The 25,574-nt window shown below is 43.2% G+C and overlaps 1 protein-coding gene across 5 annotated transcripts in view; it reads left to right on the forward strand.

Annotated features, from left to right (window-relative positions):
• Window positions 1–3,807: 3,807 nt before the first annotated feature.
• Window positions 3,808–25,574, forward strand: part of NOL4 (nucleolar protein 4) — a 161,680-nt gene continuing 139,913 nt past the window's right edge. For 3 of the 5 annotated variants that reach the window (XM_072151988.1, XM_072151989.1, XM_072151990.1), the window contains exon 1: window positions 3,808–4,781. In XM_072151988.1, coding sequence (XP_072008089.1) covers window positions 4,524–4,781 — 258 coding nt within the window. In that variant the 5' untranslated portion in view covers window positions 3,808–4,523. Of the gene's footprint in view, window positions 4,782–5,135; window positions 5,347–25,574 lie in introns of those variants that run through there. The other 2 variants (XM_072151986.1, XM_072151991.1) reach the window with 2 other exon arrangements.

A 25,574-nucleotide genomic window follows, 5' to 3' on the forward strand; every position in this document is an offset into this window, starting at 1 on the left:
AGGAGTGGTTGCGAATACGTCCCACCATGTAGCTTGCAGCCTGTGTAGGGTCTTGCCAGCCCCACAGCATGTCACTACATCACACTACATAGTCCTTATAGGACACAGGGGAACATTGCAGTGGTAGATCCTGCCTGGTAAGGCAGGAGTTAATTGTTTTATGTGATGTCATATGTGTCAGCCAATCACAGGTGTTATACTTTGTCTCTGTGAGCTGAGATGTGAGCTGAGAGGTAATTGGAGGAGTAGCCACCACCTGACCAGTGGGAGTAACAAGACCCTGTCAGGAAACTTCCAGAAGAAGTCAGTTCTCTCTCAGAAGAGAGTAGAGAGCAGTCAGACCTAGGAGTCTGCAGAAACAGACTGGAGTTACTCCAGTACAGACTCTGTACAGCTAGCATACCAGACCAGAGCAGGAAGAGCCTAGCCCCTGCCTGAAGAGTGGAACTAATAGCTAGTTTAGTGAGGAAAGGGGTATCATCCTACCTTCAAGGGTGAGACCTGAAGCAACCCAGGACAAGCTGAAGCATCCTTTTAGGACACAGCTACCTCCCAGCCTGCCCTCTGCATCCAGGCTGGCGCTCTACATCCTGTGGCTCCCTCCAACTGCATCTCAGCACTCCACTACTCTGTTAAAGGCACGTTGCTGCGGTTCCTGTCGGTTCCAATAAAGAACTGTAAGTTGTTTTTGTTCAACCTCTGCCTCCGTCTGGTCCCTGCTACTACGGCTGCCATCATCACAGGCACCCTGTCCACTACACAGAGACTCATACTCCAGACACCAAAGGGTTGCCCCAGGGAGATCCGCTATGGCAGCCTCTCCCTCATCATTTCTTGCCAACACCACCCTGCTGGAGACCTGCCAGGCTGTAGGACAGCCCTCCGGTTCCCCATACCAAGCACCGTGACACTAGCGTGCCTAGGCCGCAACCGCCAGCCACTCAGGTACTGCGGGCCCCGGCTGACTCCAGGCCCCGAGAAAAGGCTAGGCCTTGGTGGGGGATGTTGCACACATAAACTGATTTGGCGAGCTCTGTGCAGTGCTGTGGAATCTGTTGGTGCTATATAAATAAAGGAATTATTATAAAGCTAACGTGCCATCCATACACATCAGGTAAGTTCCCCCCACAGAAACTTTCCGAGAGTCCCTTTGAAATAAACCATAATGGCCCTTAATGTGAGCTTGACACCTCTGTCTTATAACAAGGGGGCATGAGGTAATACTCATTGGATGTATTGTACATTGTGAATGTCATTGTAGTGCAAATCCGTAGTGCTGCCTAATCAGGAGAAGTACTTTCCAAAAAAAAAGAGTCAGAGAGACCCAAACACTCAGCACCTCTGGCACATGTTCCCCTCCTTTCACTTAAACCCCTGACCCCTGAGTAGTTTATGGCTAAGTAGAAGACAGTGTAAGAAGTACATGTGAGGTATTACATGGCTCTTTCATGTGTGCATATTCACATGAGAACATTTCCTTATTTTATCTTACCCTTTAGAATATTGAGTTTACAGAGGAAACACTGTTGAAAATGTAAGTTTTGTATTGTCCGTCTTTAGAAGAAAGGAATTTTGTATGCCAAAGCACTACTTGCTGGACATTATCAGAATGAGGAGACTCCTGCTGAATATAATATAGTCTTTTCCTGCACATTATGGAGCACGCTGTCATGTCTGATGTTAGGTTCTTTCCACATTTCTGACGCAACATTATTTTTTCGATTGACCCTATGACAGAACTTGATGGAACCTGTTATAAGTTGAGGAGGTCTATGGGACAGTCTTGTCTGTCATATGAAGGAAGGGTCACAGTATGATCACCATTTATTTTCCCCTGTGCTGGAACCGAAAAGTTAAATTTGAAATTCAGATGTGAGCTCAGCCTAAAAGCTAGTAAAATGTGCTTCCTTTTGTCACTTGCAGTACCAATTCTTCCCACATTGCTCGTCCACAGATAACTACAGTATACGACACAGATCTGGTTTAAGCAAAATATTGATCCACAAAGTTTAGTACCTAAGGAATAGAGCATCACTCAAATCTGACATAAATGTGTTCTCTAAGAAATATAGACTATTTTCTTTACAAGAAAAGATTATGTATCAAATAAAAGAAGTGATATATTATTCTTGTGGCTTATTTATTTATTGAAATAAGATGCTTTGGCCTTGAGAGTTCTCATAAAAGATGGCCTGCCCTACAAGTAAATTGAAGCCTTGGTCAGTATATTTGTAAATGTAGTTGGATGTTCCCTGGCAATGAAAATATAAGGGGAATGTGTATAAGTACTAGGGGATCAGGCATAACAGCTTATGGGCCCAGCAATTATATGCAAGTAAGTCTGGTGTAAGAAATGAATACTTAGTGGTTACCATTACAGCCTTGCAGCGCTGGGGACCTGGGTTCAAGTCCCAGGGTCAACATATGCAAAGAGTTTGTATGTTCTCTCTGTGTTTGCGTGGATTTCTTCTGGGTTCTCCGGTTTCCTCCCACATTTAAAACATTCAGGTAGGTTGATTAGATTGTGAGCCCCATTTGGTGCAGGGACTAATTTAGCAAACTCTGTACAGCGCTGCATAATCTGTGTGCACTATATAAGTAAAGGAATTATTATTATTCTACAGAAACTGGAGGACCTAAAGCACCAAAGACCAGAGACAGTGGAGGCAAAGTGAAGATCAAAATTATCCTGATGTAGCCAACCAAGGATTTGGTTTGCTCTAGCCTCATGTCTAGATAGCCTATCCAGGGTGGATTGACTTATTAGCGCCTAACCTGGCACCTAGTATCTATGAGTTCATGACCTCAAGATACAGCCCTGCATTATTTATCATGTTCAGCTTGGTACAGAAGTTCCCATCTTGTTATAATTCCTGGAAATTTTGTAGTTTATTTTATTATGAGTGATACCTTAAATTAGTAATAAGGTATGCACATTATAAACTTGTCTCAGTCTCAATCAAGAAACATGGTCTGTGTACCAGGAAGATTGCAAGCACCTACCATAACTATGTAATGCAATAAATCCCATTCACATAGCCATGACCAGCCTGAGTGCACACTTAGCTTTTTTTAGACAAAGTCACCATAAGGAGTGTTCTTACTTCCCAAAGCTCCTCTATGTACATAATAGTTTGGGGAGTGTCATCAATTGTGGCCCAGGGCCCGGTTTATTTTTGTGCACAAATTGTGTGGTCATTTACCTAAGGGTGTTACATTTTGGTGCAAGAGGTTAATAAATTGGTGCTGTCTTCACATTCAGCAAGGTGAAATAGAACTTGGTGGACCAGCTTATAGCTAGTTGATTTGTGCATGACAAATTCAGCCAAAAAAGTGTTGGGAACCTAGAAGCGCAAAAAAAGTGTTGTGATAACTACCAAAAAATGTTGGAAAGCCAATAATTATGTTCTCAAAAGCATGCATTTGTCTTCTGGCTCAAAACACTTTTCCAAAAATTACAGCAAAGTTAGAATGGATAATTTTTGATTTGTGAAAAAGGTGTCATGCATTTGTCCCATATGTGCCCCTTTGTGATTGGGCATTGTCATAGGGAGTGCAGAGGTAGTTGTCCTGTCATTTAATGCACTGTTATAGATTCTTCATGTGGTTCAAAAGCTTAAATATTATAAGCGCTTTTATAAACCTTTACAAACGTAGTTTGAAGGCCACTTTTGCCCCAGTTTTACAGATGCGACACGCACATTGATCATCCTGCCTGACTGTATATGCAGTCAATGACAGTGCGCTTATTGTCCAGCAGGTGGCGGCAGCGCACCTGTAAAGCAGCAAGCAGCCATTTAAAGAAGACAAGGAGAAGTGTGAGCTGTCAGTCCCGGGCCGGCTCCTGCCGTCGCTAGAGCTTCCTATTGAGCCGGGAGCGGGCACACGGAGCAGGAGGCAGAAGCCATTGTGCCATTGCCGGGACATCCTCCTGCCAGGGGTGCTGAAGGCCCAGGACACTGCTAGGAGACACGGGCACCGGAGGTCCTGCCTGCCCCTCATCCCATCCATCAGAGGAGCAGCATCCCAGCAGTGCAGCGGGCGGCTGCAGACAATAGTCCCAGCTCCGTGCTGGTCACTGGGGGGCATCCGCTGCACTGTGCCAGGAGGAGAGCACTAGAAGAGGAGCGGGGCATCCTGCGGGCAGCAGACACAGCAGCGCCGGGCTCCGGATGGGGCATTGGGGTGAGGATGGCACAGTGATGCCCGCCACAAGTTGCCAGGCTGGGGGAATAGGGGAAGTTTTGTAGATGCCAGGAGCAGCGGCGGGCAGCAGCCAGTGCGGGACACGCTAGAGAGGAGGAGGAGAGCCTGGCACTGCCATCCTGGGATAGCAGTCAGGTATAGCCGTGCCCGGTCCTGCCCTCTGGGGGTAGCATTGGGATAGCCCAGCCTGCTGAGCACGTAGGAGGACAACAAAAACATCTGAGACTTGTGCCCCCTCCCCCCACACACCCAGCAGCAGCAGCGGCAGCACGGCCAGACCACCCCCTGCTCCGGGACCCTGTCATTGTGCCAGCACCATGGACAGCAGCGACCGGGACATGTACCGACACTTCCAGGACTGGTGCCTCAGGACTTACGGAGACTCCGGCAAGACCAAGACCGTGACCCGCAAGAAATACGAGCGCATCGTGCAGCTGCTCAATGGCTCCGAGTCCAGCTCCACGGATAACGCCAAATTTAAATTCTGGGTGAAATCTAAGGGCTTTCAGCTGGGCACCGCGGAGGAGGGCAGCCTGGGGGACAAGCAGGTGCTCTACGTGCCCGTCAAGACCACGGTAAGTGGTGCCAGGGGTGCCCGCTGGGTGCACAGGGAGGGGGGCTTTGTACTGCACCTCTCTTTGTTTTCCTCTTGCCCTGTGTCATTGGCCGCGGTGGCATATACCGCAATGTGTCACCCTGGGTGATTGCAGTCACAATATGCCATGACATGACCTGATGGGCAATGCCCTCCCCATACATGGACTTCACCCTTATCCCCAGCCCCCACACACTTTTAGGAACCTGGCATCATCTGATCCAGCATCTCCTACCTCCCTGCAGGGTGTCTGGAGACTGGCAGTGTGCCAGGAGTGGCGCTGGCCCTTTTATTTGGGGGCTTTCCCAAAGCTCATTGTCAGACAGCAGCCAGGCACACACTGGCACACACTGATGATGATGAGGATGGTGGTGCTGGGTGATGAGGATAGGCGGGTTGTGCTTCAACCACCACTAGTACTTGGTGCTGAGCAGCAGCTATCCTACTATAAGTCAGCCAGGCTGCCCAGCATCAGAAGACATGTATAGACTCCACTGCCACCCTGCCAGTACCTGGTGCCACGGGAGCCCAGCTGGGAGCCACAAGTAGGTGTCACCTTCACTTCTTTACAATGTGGGCTACTAATAGAGAGTGGCATCTAGTTAACTATGTGCTAGCAGTAAGATAGCTGGAAGACTAGATAGAAGGGTGGATGGCAGAATAGAAAGGATGGAAGGATAGATGGAAAACGTAAATAGATATATAGAGACAGATAGAAGAGTAGATAGATAGATATAGAAGAGTAGATAGATAGATATAGAAGAGTAGATAGATAGATATAGAAGAGTAGATAGAAGATAGATATAGAAGATATAGATAAAATAGAATAGTTTTATATACATGGGAGAATTGATAGAAAGATGCAAGAACAGATAAATACAGATAGAAGGGTAGATAGACTAAGGTAGATATCAGAAAGTAATAGAAAGACATGCAGAAAAACGTATAGATATATGAGCAGGAGATGTATAGATTAATATCAGATTGATAGATAACATTGCTCTTATATATAAATAAATAGATTCATAGATAGATACACAAAACCAATGTGAGATGTAGTGTATCTTTTCTCTGTGTACACTATGGATGTTTATTATATGGATTTGAGATATTAATACTTTTAATATTTTGACCAAGGTGTTATCTTTACAGTAATAGAAACTACATAACATATTCACTAAAGTGTCAATGAAGTGTTCAGAAGAGCTTACATTCCAATTAACACCTTCACCTCTCCCTGTAGATGAATTTGACTCTTCTCTTGCTGTGTACAGATAATTCTTGCATATTTTGGAGCCCACTTGGTGTAACTGCTGACATTGGATGCTGTTTGATCACCTTCCTAGTTGCCTGCAGTGTAAGCTGATTGGTAGAATGTGCAGAGTGATCAGGATTCCAGGGTGTGATGATCTATCACTGGAGTTTACTGAGAAACTTTTTCTTGCTTCTTATGATTTCCATTGACTTGTTATTAGGCAACACCTCTCCACTACCTTATATCAATGGAGCATTATGTGTTTATGGTGACTCTCAACTATGTATATAGTAACATTTAGTAAAGTGTCTGTCACCAAGACGTCAATGCCAGTGACCAACAAGAGGCTGGCATGTGCTCATAGGGTGGCATGGTAGTTCTCATTCACTGTAGATGAGGATCCCATTCATGTCCGTAGTACACAAAGTAGTCATTTAGGACAAAACAGTTAGATATTTTATAGCATGGGATGAAATGCATTAGATATATGTATAATAGGAAATCTGGAAGCGGGTCTGATCTCATTTTATCATTGCCTTGTAGTTACAGGCAGGGATTATCTCTATTCTCCTGCCTGTCCTGCTGCCAGATCTTCCTGTGATTTCCCCATTGCCTGCCACCCTCTGGCATCAGTGCATGACCTTTTGTTCTAATGCCTCTCTTACTCAGTAACAACTTCCTTGTGGAAATATCCGACATTATTGGAAAGTATCTATTATGTTCTACCTTTCATTCACTCCTGCATGCGGCAAATAACACCAATTTTAGCTGCCTACTAAGAAGGATGTATGGAGTAAGCACTTCGGTAAATGGGAACCTCAATATTGAATGGAAAATGAGCACCAGAATAGGAACAGAGAGTTTTATCAGTGTTCTCCGCAGCTATATATAGTATATATAGAATGATAGTTTTATTTTCTTTGTCTCACAGCCGAGAGAAGACAAACATATGGAGCAGTGCTGTCCTATCGCTATGATGGAGGCCTACATCTGTAGAAAAACACATAGGCCTGAGCCCAAAATTGTATGATAACACAGGACGAGGGGTGTAACTTGTGAGGGTGCAGAATACGGTCACAACTGGGCCCAATAGGCTTAGGGGGCTCATAAGGGGTCACTTTATCATATGTCAGGGTAGAGTAAAAAAATCGGACAGATAGGCCCCAACGAGTAGAGAAATGCATGAATTTATATATTTCTTCAACAACAAAGCAGAGAACAAAAAATAAATTAATGCATTTCTCTACTCGTTGACGCCTATCCGTCCGATTTTTTGCTTCTACCCTGATGTACACACACTGGACATAGTGATCTGGGATTTAGGACTCTGTGCTACCTTTATAATAACATTACTACAGGCTGTCTCTTAGCCTTAATAAGATAACCCCCACCCTTTGGGTATTGGGAGACCAGCGGGCTATTATACCGATTTTCTACCCCATGGGAGTGCGATTTTCTCTTTTTTGTATATTGTATTAGTACTTTCCCATATAAGAAAACTGGTACTAAAATCCACTGATTATAGTTGGGGGCCTGGCACAGGCTTTGACTGGTGCCCATCATCTTCAAGCTACTTCACTGCACAGGACAGCGTCATGGACTGAATCCCACCTTGTACATGCAGCATGTGGAGGCAAGGTGCTGGAGAGTCTGAATTTTGTACTCGACCTGCTCAGAATACTTTAGATGTTTTGGCAGTGCACATACCTGACCACACATCCATCTATACAGGTGGACATTTATATGCTTGCACCCTGTGGCTTGGTGATAATTGGTGCTTCCCATCTTCTGCTCTTAGAGGGTTTTACTGGGATCAATTATTTTTTACTGTTGGTCCAAGGTGGTGTAAAAAAGAGAAATATCTACACACCTCAGGCCTTACTTCCGGTCCAGTGCAGATCCTTTCATCACCACTAACCTCTGTTGGTTTAACGACGTTAGCGGTGACATCACATTGACAAAAACGCTCGCTATGACCTGTGGCTGGCACCACTCCGGACTGGAGATAACGGCTGAGCTATTTCCTTTTTCACCATATTAAATAGTAAAATACTGTATTTTTCAGGCTATAAGGTGCACAAAAAATCAGTTGATTTTCTCAGAAATCAAAGGAGCGCCTTATATACGAACCTTACTTACAGACAACAGCTGCCTTGAACTTTCCACAGGTCTGCCACCTGCTGGTCATTCATCCTTATAATCAGGTGCACCTTATAATCCGGTGCGCCTTATATATGAACCTAGACGTTTTAGCAGGAATTTATTGATGGTGAGCCTTTTATTCCAGTGCAGCTTATAGTCCGAAAAATACTGTATTAAAAATAAATATTGATCCCAAAAAACCACTTTAAAACCTGTATGATTTTGGGACATTAAACCAACTACTTGTGGACCCAGAGGTCGCATTAACGCCTCACCAAGCGTCATAGACGCATGCTGAGGCGCCATTACCCCCCAAAATAATTATTTCCTGTAGCGTACTGGCTGAGTGGTTCGGCGCGCGCTGCAAAGGAGGGAAATATCGATACCAGGATCGCAGTGCACGCCGGGCCGCTCCGCAGGACACGTGATGCAGTGATCTGTGTCAGCGGCACGTTGGAGAGACCCGGAGTGACAGCGCAGTCCTCGGGGGAGACATGCGGGCTGCTGCTCCAGCTCCCCCTGCAGGCCTGTGTGTCAGCGTTTATGTGATTCTATCGGGACCGGAGAGCAGGGCCAAGTGAGTGCAAACCCCGACCACACTGTACTCACTGCACTCTGTGTACTGTGTGTAGTGTGTAGCGGGCATGCTGTGTGTAGTATGTGTGTGCCCTATGTGTAGTGGGTATGCTGTGTGTAGTATGTGTGTGCCCTATGTGTAGTGGGTATGCTGTGTGTAGTATGTGTGTGCCCTATGTGTAGTGGGTGTGCTGTGTGTAGCGAGTGTGTCAGGTGCTGCGCTGTATGTGTGTTGCGTTGTAGTGAGTGTGCCCTATGTGTAGTGGATATGCTGTGTGTAGCGAGTGTGTCAGGTGCTGCGCTGTATGTGTGTTGCGTTGTAGTGAGTGTGCCCTATGTGTAGTGGATATGCTGTGTGTAGCGAGTGTGCCAGGTGCTGCGCTGTATGTGTGTTGCGTGTAGTGAATGTGCCCTATGTGTAGTGGATATGCTTTGTGTGTGTGCCAGGTGCTGCGCTGTGTGTGTGTTGCGTGTAGTGAGTGTGCCCTATGTGTAGTGGGTATGCTATGTGCTGCGCTGTGTGTGTGTGTGCCAGGTACTATGTATTGTTAGTGAGTGTGCCAGGTGCTGCGCTGTGTGTGTGTTGCGTGTAGTGAGTGTGCCCTATGTGTAGTGGGTTTGCTGTGTGCGTGCGTGCGTGTGTGCGTGTGCTGCGCTGTGTGCGTGTGTGTGTGCCAGGTACTATGGGTAGTGAGTGCGCTGTGTGTGTGCTGCGTGTAGTGTGTGTGCCCTATGTGTAGTGGGTATGCTGTGTGCTGCGTGTAGTGAGTGTGCCCTATGTGTAGTGGGTATGCTTTGTGCGTTCGTGCGTGCGTGTGCTGCGCTGTGTGTGTGTGTGTGCCAGGTACTATGGGTAGTGAGTGCGCTGTGAGTGTGCTGCGTGTAGTGTGTGCCCTATGTGTAGTGGGTATGCTGTGTGCTGCGTGTAGTGAGTGTGCCCTATGTGTAGTGGGTATGCTGTGTGCTGCGTGTAGTGAGTGTGCCCTATGTGTAGTGGGTTTGCTGTGTGCGTGCGTGCGTGTGCTGCGCTGTGTGTGTGTGTGCCAGGTACTATGGGTAGTGAGTGCGCTGTGTGTGTGCTGCGTGTAGTGTGTGCCCTATGTGTAGTGGGTATGCTGTGTGCTGCGTGTAGTGAGTGTGCCCTATGTGTAGTGGGTATGCTGTGTGCTGCGTGTAGTGAGTGTGCCCTATGTGTAGTGGGTATGCTGTGTGCGTGCGTGTGCTGCGCTGTGTGTGGTACTATGTATAGTTAGTGAGTGTGCCGGGTGCCGCGCTGAGTGTGTGTGTGTGTGGTGAGTGTGCCCTATGTGTAGTGTGTGTTCCTCTCTGCAGGTCTCTGTATATATATCACTGATAACAGTGTAAAAAATTTGTAATTAAAAAAAAGAAAAAAAACATTAAGTAAAAAATAAGCAAACAGTGTTAAAAGAAAAAGTGTAACGCCCTCAAACCCCCAAAAATAAATGTAGAAGCGTCAGCCCCAGCCTGTTCTGTTGGGGGGGGGGGCTCCAGCCGGCCCCAGCCCACTCTATAAGGGGGGGGGGGTGTCCTCAGGGGCCGGTGTCAACCCTTGTCCACTCTGTAGGTTAAGACAATGGAAAAGTTGTGCACCACTTGTGGCAAAAAAAACTAACTTGGGCTTTAATGATTGTCTTGTATTAATAAATGTTTATTAGATCGTTAATAGACATTAATAGATATATATACGACTAGGAGTTATATATTTGTATTACTGAATATTTCATACTCCTCCTCGGCTAAAAATACTCCTCAAAAATGGTGAGAGGAGTATTATTACCCTTCCAGAAAAATGTTAGTGCGACCTCTGTGTGGACCTGTGGTTAAGTGTCCCAAATCACCCTGTTAGAGCTCTTTCCATGGCTGCTATAAAAGAACCTTTATACTTACCTAGAGAATAGTCCTAAAAAGGCACATTGGAGTAATCTCGGAGGTAAGTATATAACATTCTTATTTTTTCATTGTGGGCAGGGAGAGTCTTGGGACTCTATACCACTGATCCATACGGATGTTAACTAGACCCTTCATTTTTTAGTTGTACCTGACCTCTAGTTATATACCCACTAAAGTAATTCTCCTCTTCGAATTTACCATGCATCCAGGAACCACTTTAGTCGCCTTTCTCACTCACATCTGGGATGCACTGAAACGGTTCATGCATAGTGGCCCGACAAAGCAGGCTGGTGCTGAGCTCAAAGGCAATCTGCGCATGCATCGGTTCAGTGCATCACAAGAGCAAATATGAGAGAAGAGAGTCACTTAGAAGTGGCACATGTGCAGTGCAGAAGTAGTGTACATATTCGGGTCCAGCCCTGTGAATCTCCGAATAGCTCCATGAATGGTAAATTCTAACAGAAGGATCATATCACTGGGCAGTAGGCTGGATAAGGGTTGTGAAAGGTCAAGAGGAGGTGAGGCAGAGCCAATGTTTACGGTTTTTAGGGGAGATCTATGGTGATAGATTAAATTATGGTGATGGATTAAATGTGTAAAGAGTACCTGTAGTAATTGGTCCTAAGACTGGTTGTATTTTAGTAACTTGAGATGATAACTCTTAAAAATCTGTAATTGTTTTCAAAGTTCAAAAAAAGTCATATAAAAAAAAAACATAACATGAGTATGAAACATAAATAAGCAGATAACACATATAAAGTAAGTCCTTACAGTTTGAAAGAATTGTTGTAAGATATGAATTTCTTTATGTGTATAGGAAGAGAGCTTCTACAAGGTGCTCCTGTACAGTACACACTGATATAAGAGCAGCGCCAGTACCATGCAGGAGAATATGTGTTGACTAGAGAGGTTCGGTAGCTGATACTCAGGTTATTGTATGTTGAAATATTATTGATAATATCTCAATATATAGGAAAGATGCTGCCCTCAAGATACATTGGTAGTAGATGAGTGGATTATTATATAGTAGATGGATATGGTTGGTGTTTATCTCTATGTTTTGTGTCATTCATATATAAAGTGTAATAAAAACATAAGATTGATGCAAGCCTACTGTTATCTGAGATATTAGCAGCTATTTTATCATCATTGTCTCTCAGTATTATTTATATTGTGGTATACTTCAAAGGGGTTAACTTTTATTAATAAAGTTGTGGGTTTAGGTGGATATTCCTCTTATGTTGCAGTCAGTATCTCAGAGCATTTCTGCTCACCTAAAAACCCACAATCCCTCTTCTGACCACCTGCTTTGAAGTGGTTCAGTTGTAATTTTTTTCCGAAGGCTATGTTTACATGTTTGGGTTTTTGATGCAGTTTTTTTAAGACAAACTTGTGAGTAGATTAGAAAAAGGGAAGTATCATCTGTCGTTTAAATGTTCTGTTTACTTATTATGATCCACCTCTGGATTTGGCTTCAAAATCTGCATTGATAAACATGAATGTGTGAACATACACTAATAATTTAATCATTATGAGAAAAAAATTAACAATCTAAATGTACTCCTGAAGTTCTAACATGAGTCTTGACATACGATCTCTATGCCAGTATGCATATGTCATTATAAAATCATTCTAGATTAGATTGAATAAAGAAGCTGTTCAATTAAGTTCAATGTACTAACTGATGGTGTGGGTTTAGGCTCAGGCCAATTAGACCATAGTGTGGGAAACAATTCATTGCTGACTCCAACTATTTGTGGTCAGAACAAATCCCTTGATCAACGTTGTATATCAGAGTTCCCTTAAAATTATATTTGTGCTTTCAAAGAAATTATCCAAGCCCCCCTGAGTTTGTCTAGTGTATTGATTGTCACAATGTCCTATGAAAGCAAGATTCGATGATATATTGCTCTTACAGTAAATAATCATTGTCTATGATGATGGTAAAACCATCTTTCTTCTAGACGAGGGGGATGCCCCATTGACTTGATTACAGGTCTGGGTGTAAAAAGAATGTCTGAAAGATGTATGTACTGCCCATTTGATATTTGTACATTTTTATTCAGTTTGACAACCTTCGTAAACCAGGAATGGTTCAAATGTAGGAGCAATAAGTGGCCCTCCGAGGGCCTTTAAAGTTATCATCAAGACAAGATGATAACTCAGTTCAGGCACCAAGTATGGGCTGGAACAAAGTACAAAATAGAAAGTTGGATAATAAGGGTATCACCTCCCTGTGATGCTACATCCACCACTCTGGGCATAAAGAGAAGAGACATTGGGGCTTATTTACTAAGGGTCCGTGGAACACATTTTCGTCGGACTTCCCGCCTTTTTCGAGATTTGCACAGCCGTGACAGGGATTTAGCAGGAGTTTGTGTCGCATGCGATCGGATTTTGGCGCAGGCGGCATTTATGCAACAGAAATCAGGGGATGTGTCATCGGACGATATGACTGATTCGGAGTGCGGGATTTAACATTCAATTTGTGTCGCAAGACAATGCACTTACGTGCACCTCGAAGAAGAATGTAAACTCCGGTGGACCTGAGCGGGGAAGCGACACATGCAGGATATCGGGTGCACAATCTTAGTGAATCACGGCACAGTGCATGATCGTCGGAACAATGCACTTTGGATGAGCTCCTTGGCCGGGTAAGTAAATGTGCCCCATGTACTGTGGACTATATCCAATAGTCCTTTTCTATTCGGTAGAACACTACTAAATACACACTTACTGTAAAGTGGTAGTTTGAAATGAAGCTTCACTGAAGAGATTTAGTCCTGGTTCACATAAACATAATAAATTACTTGTGTGCAATTGTCAGCAGTTGGCAGGGACCAGAAGGCTGTCCACATCCGTGTGTCCACATCCATGGACTACAATGACTACAAAATGCTTGAATTGAAGCATGCCCACTTATGGGTCTGTGTGCTGTCCATGTTCAATACAGAATATGCCTGTGTAAAGGAGGCCTTATTGTACAAAAACAAGACTACAAATTGAAGCCTTGTAATGAAAAACTGTGTATTCTCATTCTCAAAAATTGAAACCCAAGCAAAAAAATTCAGATTCTCAAATAATTTAATCCCAACCCAAGACTTACTATAAACACTCACATTTTGGGGGTAGGATTTGGATAAACCCGTCTGCTTTTATGGTCCAATTTGCAAAATTGTCCTCCCAAATTGTGTGTTGGAGAGTATGCAACCAGAAAGTGAGGACACAGCATAGTGATAGGCCATTGCAGTCTTCTATGGGAATACCCAGTGGTTTCACCAAAAATTATCATCAAATGTCTATACCACAGTCAAGGTAGTTGTTACTTACAAGATGCAACATGGCGACTTTACTTTGATTAGATGTCACGATATCCTTTGATCTTTAGGCACAACCCTAAAGTGGGTCAAGGTACTGATGTCCTGTCCTTACGATTGGTCAGCATTTTGTGGTATTTGGTGGTGGTCTGACAATCTGTCCCCCTAAACTAACAGCTGTTTCAGCTCCCTCTAGGCTCCAATCCCTCTATAGGTTCTAGTAGTGAAGTGGAGTTGATGTTGCACCGCACCCGCCCCCCCCCCCCCCCATCAATTACATATGGATGACCTTTCCGGAGGATGGGTCACCAGAATGGAAAATTCTATAAGCCCTCTAAGGTCATGTAGTGGCTCGTTCACTGTGCAAATAGGTAGAGTCCTGGGAGCTCCATTGATCAAATATATTGTCTAAGGAGACCTATCTTACCATCTATTCACCACTACATCTTTTTTATACCTATTTTATCTATCCATCCTTCATAATCTATCATGTCAGTTTTATGTCTGCCACTACCTATTATTAATTTACTTCTTATCTATCCTTTACTTTCCATGAATCTATACATATATCCTGATGTAAATATCCGTTCAGGACATCATTAATATCAGCAGTAAAACAGGAATATGATGAGTTCTACACAATCCGCATCCTGGCACAACCTTTCTCAATTCTCTAAATGTACGACCAGTTATAATTATCTGCTGCAGAACATCTTTTAAAGACCATCTGTCAGTTATCTCTGTGTCCTAGACCACAGGCTGACAAGCTGGAGGTTCAGTACAGGCTGTGACTTCCTATTTGTGAAGAAGTGGCATCCCATGGTGACCCAGCTCATTAAAATCTTACCAGCCTGAGAGGCATGACAGAGCTCCCCCACCACCTGCTTTTCAGGCTGGAGGGAGGTAGGAAAGGGACCAAACCTGAGGCTGGGGGGAGGGGCAGCTGAATGAAAATCAGCTTCAGGGTTGAAGAGTGTGCGGAAGGTGGAGAATGGATGGGATATGTTGATGGGATAAGACCGGAGGCAAAATACAGCAAGAGGGAAAAAAAAGCATTTGAATGAGCAGTGACTAGCAAACTGGTGGGAATGTGCCCAGCATGACCTCCTATGCCATATGACACGTGGCCATGTGGTGGAGGCCTTTGTGTTGAATTCTGGAATATTGGTTTCCATTTAATAACAATTACATATGGAACAAAATCTCCTTGCTCGACTTTGTTGTAAAAGGTTAACTAACCTACAAAAAATACTATAACTGTGAGAAGAAAATTATTTTAAGGAATCTATAGCATAGTCTTATTGATGACTGCTCCCTAGAGATAGATCATCGCTATCTCATCGGTGGGTGTCTGACATTTAGGGCCAAGCTACACACTTATATTGGAGATTTTCTTCCTGCTTATTTTAGCAAATTGTGATTGTATTTTTCAGCAAATCACATAAACTTAAATAAGATCTAGTGTTTAACTAGCATAAATCTGTAGTCTATGGGCAGGTTGAATGGCCCGGTCACCTCACCTGACTTGGTTATTTCATCAAATAATTGCATTTCCCGTGATACAGCCTGATTTCCTCCAGTGCTGAAAGTATCAGACTTTGCAAGGACACACCCTCAACTGGTGACACCTCCTTGGTCAAAGGGGTTGTACCAATTTTGTAAGTTATCCCTTGTATGCAATGGACAGGATAACAAGCTTGTTGGTGAGGCCCCCGAATTCTGTGACCCCCACCAATCACGAATATAGGTCATGGGGTTACGTTTTTATTAAAGCTATTTCTGTAACTCTTATAGAAAATGAATCTGAGTGCTGGAGATAGCAAAGCTTATGCTCAGCTATTTATATACAATTTTTTACTTGCATACAATTGAATGGAGCAGCAAGATGCATGCTTTAACGACAGCTCCACTAATTAATAAAAATAGGACCACTGTTCTCCAGATTACCGGGGGTTCTCTTCTAGTGATTGGGGGTGTCCCAGTAGTTGGTTGCTCTCCAATCAGCTTGTTATCCCCAATCCTTAAATAGTTGGTACAACTCCTTTAACTGTCTTACAGGACATGCCTATCCTGCACTCCATTCAAGTGTTTTTCAGATTCTCTTAATCTATAACGTACTGCATTAAAGGGGGTGTCCAGGTTCAGTTTATGTCTTAAATAAGGGTCCATGGGGGCATAAAAATAACAAAAAAGCTGTACCCAGCTCTCCCTGGTGCTCTGGTCCAGCATGTCCTCACCTGGCCTCTGTTTGTATACAGAGGCTCAGCAGTGACGTCATGTAAACAGCTGCGCACACAATACAATCTGCAGCTGCGGCTTGTATTAGGGTGTAGAGGGTGCGTCCTGTCCACACTCTGACCCAGCAGAGTCTTTGTATATAAACAGTGGTCGAAAAATGATGGGCAACACCACGTGGGACTGGAGTGGTGAAGAAAGGTAGGTATATGTGTTGTTGGTGTGACAACCTCTTTTTTATGGCAACTGACCTCCAAAGCCCCGAAAAAACTGCTTAAATTTAAGGTGACTTATGTATTCATGCACTATTTCCTGCTGTGTATTGTGATCTGTAGTTCACACTAAGTCCTCATGGACACAAAGGTGTTCTCACTGAGTCCAGAGTCTGTCCCTAGGCGTTGCACACCGCCAGGTTCAGAAGAGGGGGTCTAAGTGCTCCTTACCTCTCCCCTCTCCATGGAAACCCAGATCGGTCACGGTACAGTTCCGGTGCCATAAACCATGGGCCCCCATAGGGTCATATGCATTATGCCTTAGGCTGCATGCACACAAGCATTTTTTGGCTCACGTGTTTGCTGTTGTTTCAATAGTTAGCACACAGTATTGTGTATTTCTATGAGCTCACACACAGCCATTGTTTTCACTGCCCTGTGTACATGCTGACTGCCCTCGGCACATGAGCAGATCTAACTCTCCGATGCTTGCAGCCTAATATGTTAATAATAATAATATCTGGTTGCTTTATTTTTTTTGTAGTTGTCCAGAAGAAAAAAAAGGAACAAATCAGGTTGGCAACCCTGAGTCTCACAGCAGGAGAGACATACGTTTCAATCCATTGTGTAATTTTAGGGCCCATGAATGCAGCCAGTATGCCAGGCCTTGTTATGGTGGCACTCAGATTCCTTATAGTTTTATATTACAGAACTGTAGGCACCTAGTGTGCCAATGTGTTCCCTCACAGCAATGCTTCTGGCTGAGAATACCGCCATTATATGGTATATTTTGGCTTCTTCTTTAACGTCCGAGCGTTAAAAGTGTGCTCATCTGTATTAGATACTGACGCATATCAGTGTTCATCATACAGATATGCTCCAAGGGAGAAGAAAACTTGTGTTATACTTTGATTTTTTTCAACCAACGAGCCAAACCACATTGTTTCCTGACGATTCTGTGTGCGCCGAGGTAATTACTTGTGACTCATCATTTCCCAGTTTGTATCAGTGATAGATAGGCCAAGCATTATTGATGTCCATGAGGAATGGCGGATGAGGATCTCCATCTGTTAACCATTTCATTACTTGCATTCATGGGTGCCAAGGTTGGCACCACCAGTTTCCAGTTAATTTTGTACCTTCTATTTGCACAGTTTAAAATTAAACAAGAGAATTACTTTTTAATAACTGGTAATGTAGATGCCATTAAAAGTATTCAAATGAGCTGAAGTATAAGATACCCACTGGTATACTGTACTGCACATTCGTTTGTTTGTTTTATTAAAGCAAAGGGAATAAAGTCTACCGGTTATTTGATCTAAATGTATAATCATGAAAAGTGTATCCGAAATTTACAGTGGGCTTTCCAAAGGACACAAATGTTTGCAGGTGTGCAGGTTGTTGTTTCAGAAACTAGCACATGTGACCATGTATATCCATGGGCTCATGCACATGGTTTCTGCAACTGTGCAAAAACCCCGAAATTTAAAACAGGTCTTATTCCTGCCTGAGTTCAGGGCTCCAACAGTCCTATCATCAGTATGTAAGCATATGCCAATGATCACAAATATTGGACCTCTGGCCCATGGTTGAACTGGCCCATCACAAAGGTGTAGAAAGAATTAACAGTTTCACCTGCGGAAAAAGATCCCCCACTTGTGCACCAATAAGCTCATTTGCATAAAGATAAATTTTCTCTAAAATTACAGATTTCTTTGAAATAAGAAAGAAATGTCTGGAAAGCTCATAAAATGTTGTACACTATGGGGCTCATTTACTTACCTGGTCCTGTCGCGATCCAGCAGCACGTTCTCAGACGAGGATTAAGGTCTTCCGGCGATTCACTGAGGTCGTGCGCCCAATGTCCACCAGTGGCGCTGCTGCACCGAGGTCCGCCGGAGTTCACCATCCTATTCCTGGTGCATGTAAGCGCGTGTCAAGCGACACATTTTAAAAAAAAAAATACCATGGGTTTTTTCGAAGGCCACGTCCCTTCATTTCCGTTGCATGCAAGTCGGCGCCGATGCGCCACAATCCGATCACGTGCGCCAAAAACCCGGGGCAATTCGTCGCAAACCGGTAATTTTTGGGAAACCCGACGGAAAAGAGCGATTCGGTCCTTAGTAAATGTGCCCCAATGTTCTTTCTTGAAGAGTTGATTTGAGAGTTGCTTGACTCTCTTTAAAGGAAACCTACCACTGGTAGGTGGTAGGTGTAAGATGCATATACCGAGCACCAGCTCTGGGTGAGCTGGTGCTGGTGCTTACTTTCATTAGTGTCCTAAACCGCTGTATCGCGGTTTAAACACGTTTTAATCGTTATAGCTGAAGCAGCTTCAGCGCACCGGTCGCGCGGCATGGTGCGCCGAAGCTCCTTTGGCTGTAAAGATTAAAACATGTTTAAACCACGATACAGCGGTTTAGGACACTAATGAACGTTGACTCGGTATATGCTTCTTACACCTACAACTTCAAGTGGTAGATTTCCTTTAAGCAATGCACAAATTTAACTTACATCAACTTGGCTTTAAAATGAGTTTAGGTACAATCTGCACTTTAAATATCAATTTCAAAGGAGGAAGATGAGGAACTAGAAAGTTATTGGCCTACAAGCTTTTAGTTTGCACTTTCTTTGTGCAAGTTGCGTCATTTAATATTTAATAGTGTTACAAGTTTTCAAGATGTGCACCTATTTATTCCTGGTGCACTTTGCTTCATCCTGAGAAAGAATTGTGGCTTAACTCAGTAATAAATGTGACACAAACTAGGAAAACACGCTACCAAAATTATGATAAACCAGGGACACTAACACATAGATCCAGGCACCATTACTATGGTAAAAATCATATATTTGTTATCCATGACCTCCTTCCTTCTAATTATGCCAGAAGGGTTCTGAGGGGGTGTTAACTAAACCCCTCCATACTGAAGCCTTACAGGATGTTACACTGTCTCACCATCCCCTTCTGGCTCATTTGCATAGTTTAAAAAGTTGATTTTAGAAGGACTGAGGTAACGAATAACAAATATAAGAAGATTACCACAGTCATGGTCTTTGGATCTATGAGTGGGTGTCCCTGGTTTTTATGCCAGAAGGGCTCTCAGGGGGCGTTAACAGAACCCCTCCATTCTGAAGCTTCACAGGATGTTCTCTCTCCCTCAGCATTTTTCCGCTCCCTCTGCCTGATGTAATATCACAGTGAGTGGGGAGAAGTGTTCCTCCACATTATAACAGCCTGTGGAGGTAAATCCCATAGGGCAGTGATGGTGAACCTTTTGGAAACAGAGTTCCCAAGATACAGTCAGAACCCACTTGTATGTCGCAAGGTGCCAAAATGACAATTTAAGCAGTAACTTATTGATTCCTGAGGTTTTAATCACATTGGTGTCCTGCATTTACCAATACAATAGAAAGATGGAGAAATTTGGATTGTAGCTTCCCTCCAGGGTCCCCTGAAATGGAAGAATCAAGGGACCCAGAGCAGGAGCTCAAATGACAACCCATCTCTATCCACACCTTCCTGCTTCTCCTGTAGGATGTCGCTTTAAAATAGCGTGGAGCATGGTACGTCCTGGGCTTTATTGGACCACAGGAGAAAGCCTTGATTCATATCTGGTAAACTCTGTGCTATGATGAAGGCCTGGGTGCCCTCAGAAAGGGCTCCGAGTGCCACCTCTGGCACCCGTGCCATAGGTTCGCCACCACACCCCCAGAGCCCTTCTGGCTCAGTTGATTATAAAAGGACTGAGGTCACGGATAACAAATATATGGATAACAAATATAAAAATATTACCACAGTCATGGTCTTTGCAGCTATGAGTAAGTGTTCCTGGTTTATCATGCTTGATTTCCACACATCCACATCCTATTCTTCTAGGTTAGCTATTTGTTAATGGAACTATATGGAACTATAGCTCAATGTAGAAAGTTTAGTATATTGTAATGTGACCAAAGGCTTTGGTGAAGAGTGTTGATTTTAATAAATGTTTAATGTTCTTTATGATTTAGAGCCATTTCGCTTAAGAGTCCGAATCTTTTGGGTGGATAGCCTTGATTTGTGCTAACCCATTACTGGTCATATTTATCAATGTTGCACATGAATGGTGGCACGATCCAACGGGCTGCACACAGAGCAGAGGACGGGAGTCCCTGCATCATACAAAAACAGCCACGCCGGAACTGTATTAACTATTACAGTACCGGTATGGCCACTCAGCAAACAGAGGGGGCGACCATGCATTCTATCTCTATATTATGCAGCGACTCCACTGCACTGTGCAAGAGCCCTAAGCAAGATTGTATCCCAGCCATAATAGATAGCATTTCCAGTGCTGACAAATGGTTATATCACTTATGGTTATATCACACTAAAAGAACCAGCTGAACCAACCCCACACTTATAATATAGCTACATGTTACTATGTGACCCCATGGGTTGTATTGCCTTCTCTATGCCCGTTGTGTACACAGTGCATAGGCAAAATTCCCATAGCAAAGCTTGCTAGAATTAATGAGTTGACATAAATTATCATGACTTGGCTAAAGTCAACATTAACATATATTTTAATAAACCTAATATCTCAGTAGTCCCCTGAGAATAATATCTTCATGATGTCCATAGATGTATTTATGGGGTAAGCATCCCGGCCTGTAGTCACCCATGCCTCTCATCAGCTGTCATTATATCAAAGGTGACTGTCAAGTCGACATTAACAAAATCATTTTTAGTGTAGAACAGAAGTTCTCTGCTAAGAAATTTGAGCTATTGATGCGAGTTAGGGAACTGTCAAAAAATAAAAGAAAGTGATCACACAGATTGCTGTCTTTCATGTGATATTCCTCAAAGCGTCTATCAATGGCAGAGTGGTAAAGCTCGCCAGCATGGGAGAAAACGCTGCAGATAAAGAGGAACACCTCAGGAAAGCATCTCTGTGTCGTGAGACAGCCTCCTGCATTTATCACAGACAAATGCTACAACTTCAGGTCATAAGTGTCGGAGTTCCTTGCATTTTTATACCGAGTTGAGGTGTTTTATTAACATTTTTCTTAAAGAAATCTAGCTTTTGAATGCTACTATGTACTATTATAATAGCAGTACATAGGACAATGCACATTTATCATTCACTAATTGCAAAACGTATGTGATAGATTCTATAGATTCTATTTTGATGGTAAAATCAAAGCAAGAATCTGAGGTTATGTCTACTTGGGCCATATACATTTTGCTCCTACAGCATAGGTTTGTGGGTAGAAAAATTGCAGCAGTTTTTGTAACATCTGGCTTCAATATACGACAGCAGAGGCGCTGCTGACTGTGATTTTGTACTTTGTATTCTGGCTGCACTAGTCTAAACACTGCCTTGGTTCTGGGCTGAAGACAGTTAAACTAAATGTGATGGATAGATGCCACCTCCACTCACATTCCTCCCGTGCTAGTCTGGATGTCAGGGGACCAGCTCAATCACTCTGGACTGGGTCTCTGATGTGGGTAGACATTCCTCTTATGAGATATCAAAATGCTTGGAGCTTTTCTAGCATTTTTGGACTACCTTATTTTGGATTTTTTTACCCTTTCCTATCTTATGACCATCATTTGTCTCTTGATTCTGTACTACATTGTCCTCTTTGTCTTGATCCATATTTGTACAACCATTCTTCTGTGTGTATTGGTTCTGTTTTTACTTTAGCGCAGGAAAGGAATAGCGACCAGTTGTCACTCATGTTTATGGAAGGATAGGCAAGTAGGTAGAGGCAGCTGGGTGGGTCTAGCTTTAGGGCTCAGTGTCTGTGTCTTTCTTACCTTTCCATCTTATTGTCTGTTCCCTAACATCAGCATTACAATTTTCAATAGCAGTTGAGAAATTGAATGAAAAAAGAATTGCTGTGGAAATGTCTTGTGATATGGATATTAACTCAGAATCACTTGAATATAGCCTGTGGCTTTTCACTGTGGATTTTATCCTTTGCAGTGCATAGAGGGAAATCAGATGTACTGTAATTATGTGTAAAATCTGCAATAGAAAAGACATGCAACTTTTTTTGGCAGATGTGCTACAGACTTTATGCTGTAAGAAGTTTCCATCACAGCACAGTTTGGATGCATTTTTCAATTTAGGGTATTTGTTTCTGTGGATATTTACCACAGATTTAACCCCATTCAGACTAAAATCTCCTGTGAATTCTTGGTAAAGTCTGCACCACAAACTAGGGGTGCAGGGGTGAACCTAAACTCTCTGCTGCCTGGGGCGAGCTATAGAATGGCACCTTTTCTCCGCCCCTTTCAATAGTAATAGTAAAAATTTAGGTTATTTTTAGTAAGTGGGTTCTCCATGGGCTGTCTCACACTCATACTGACTTAAGAGATGAAGATACATTATATGTAAGTGGCAAATCCTGATGCTGCCCCCTATCTTGTTGCATGTAGTGCTGCCTTAGGCAAGAAGCTCAACTCGCCTCATGGCTAGTACGCCCCTGTAGGTGTGCCGTGCACTTTGTGGCAAAGTAATGAAAATCTTTTTTCCTGTATGGTCTTGTAATCATAAGGGGGTTTGCTAGGAATAAGACAATACACAAGAAACCTTAATGGGGTAATAAGCCTTAACAATATGCTTTAAATAAGATGTGGGGGCTGGTTTTGTCTGTTCTAGAATGTGCTCTGAATGGGTTCCCTGCTGCTACAGACCTATAGCGGCAGGTTTGATACTGTTGTTAATTTTTATTAAGCCTGTGTGACAGCAGGGTTTCAGAGGTACTGAACGTGGCAGTAGTATCGGCAGCTTAAAGAGGCATGGTTTTCCTTATCCCATCCTGGAAAACTTTGCATATTTTCCCAGAATCCCCCTAGTGAAGTATCCATGGCTATAAGACTCCACATACCTACACGGTGGCCTCCATAAGTCTCCGTAAGGAGAACTCTTACTTCCCAGCAGTAGTATCTGCAGATGATGGTAGAACAGCTTTAAAAAGAACAGGTTTTTTTGGCACTGTGACAGTGCCATAAGTTTGTCAGAAAATTCCAGCCTACCATAAACTACCTAGACTACAATGTAGAAGAGAATTATTGGGGGACATTTATCGGAAGTTTCTGAGGTAAAACTGTTCTAGTTGAGCTGTTCTAGTCAGCTCAGCTTTAATTTCATAAACAACTGAGGGGAAATGAAAGCTGAGCTCTGATTGGTTGCCATGGGCAACCAGACCAGTTCTAATCTCTGATAAATCTCTCCCATTGATTATAGCCATGCCTGAATGGAACTACAATTTACACCATCTTTAATTGTTAGAAAAATATAATAAAATTTGAAAAATCACACTGAGCTGCATACAGAAACCTGCGATTACTCTTATTGCTTCTTGGTCCATCTACCTTTAGTACACCCTTCTCTGTTTCCTCGTATGTCTATGGGATACACAGCGATTTTCAATGAACAATGTATTTTCTCTCCACTAATCCAGGGACAGCTGCCATGTTCTCAGCAGTTTGACAGATGCTAGTGAAGAGGCCTCATATAATACCGCAAGCCTGGCAAAATCCACCGAGTTACTCTTTTAAAAATGCATCTGTCAAGTCTGCAGCGATTGCATTAAAATTGCACTGATATTCATGTTGTTGAGCTGCATGGGTTTTCCTTGTTGATCAATAGCTCACAGTACAGACCAGTAGAGTTAATGAGCATCTCAGTTTTTCTTTAAGAATAAAATAGCCTTCTCTTTCTTTTCTTCAGTTCTGTCCTGCACTGACCATGCTGTGAATTAAAACAGAGTAGAGTCTGTCCGCTGTAATATTATAGAAAGTGGTGTGATTGTATTAAATATTTTAAGTATATCTCATATCTGTCTAGACTCGACGCTGATATTTGTACATTTGATTCCGTAAACTTTGTGTGCTGAAGGATTCAGAGCTTGTTCCTTGAGATTTGCTCCTGACGGTTGTGCAATCCAGTGCTTCTGGTAATTAGACCTCATTACTGCTATGTTCATGGGAGAGGGAGAGGGGAAGAGGACAGGCTGGGTCTAATTAACTACTTGATTCTAATGAAAGAAGGACCGGCTGATAGCTACTGGGGGAGTGCACCGGAACAGGAGAAGATGCTCAGCAGAAACCCTGCTGGAGACAAGAAATTAAGGAAGCTTGTAGATGCCTGGTTTGGTGTAATGTATATTCCATACTTAACGTCCCATTCAGATCTGTAGGAAATATCTTATTAATAGGTCATTGTCGGGAATGTGAGTAATGGTACACTTCTACATATTTCTTCTAAATAGATTATTACCTTTATAACCTCTAAGATAGGTTGTGGACTGATCATTTATTCCCATTATATACATTTTTTGTTATATCTATATGATCCCTGGAAACCTAACTTCTTGGGGCTCTTTAACATTAGTGTGAACGTTGCAGGTCTGCAAAATACTACTTGCAAAATCTGTGTCTGTGTTTTTTACATCCAATTGTTCATTTTCTCACCTACAGACCATAGACCTCCAAAGTTGATTTTATGTCAGATTGGCGGGTTTTTTAGCCAACAACGTTCTAGTAACCATCCTGTTTTTTGCAAACGTGAAAAAAAAAGTATGGTTTCCAGAATATTGTTGAACAAAAAAGCTGCTTCCGCAACCATCAACTTATATGGAAGTGCATGTGTTCTCAGAGTCTGCACAGCTGTGATAAAGATGGACATGTGAATAGCCTCATAGAAAACAATGGGTCAGTAAACTATCTGCAAATATCATGGGTAGGATGAAGAAATGAAAAATATTAGTCTGAAAGAGCCCCCATTTACTGCAATAGTCGCCCAGTGTTGGTACGGTGCCACACACATGTGACACTGTACCATACTGTGCATGGGGAAAAGCATGCTACAACTTTCCCTGTGTTTATGGCTGGGTGCCGTACTTCGCTATGGAGAAGGGAGGAGTGAGCAGCGCTCACCCCCCATCTTCACAAGCGCACTCCAGTATGGTAGCCCTGCTACGGCAGGGCGAGCAAACATTAGATATGAAAGTAGGCTGTGACTCGTGACTTCATATTCCCTAGTGACAGTAGAGAAGTGGGCACAATTTGTATGGAAGGGCGGCCTCCCGACTGTACAACTGTGACGCGTTCTAGCTGTCGTTCCCTGTGTCTT

The sequence above is a fragment of the Engystomops pustulosus genome, chromosome 5, assembly GCF_040894005.1.
Source record: "Engystomops pustulosus chromosome 5, aEngPut4.maternal, whole genome shotgun sequence".
NCBI classification, from domain to species: Eukaryota; Metazoa; Chordata; class Amphibia; order Anura; family Leptodactylidae; genus Engystomops; species Engystomops pustulosus.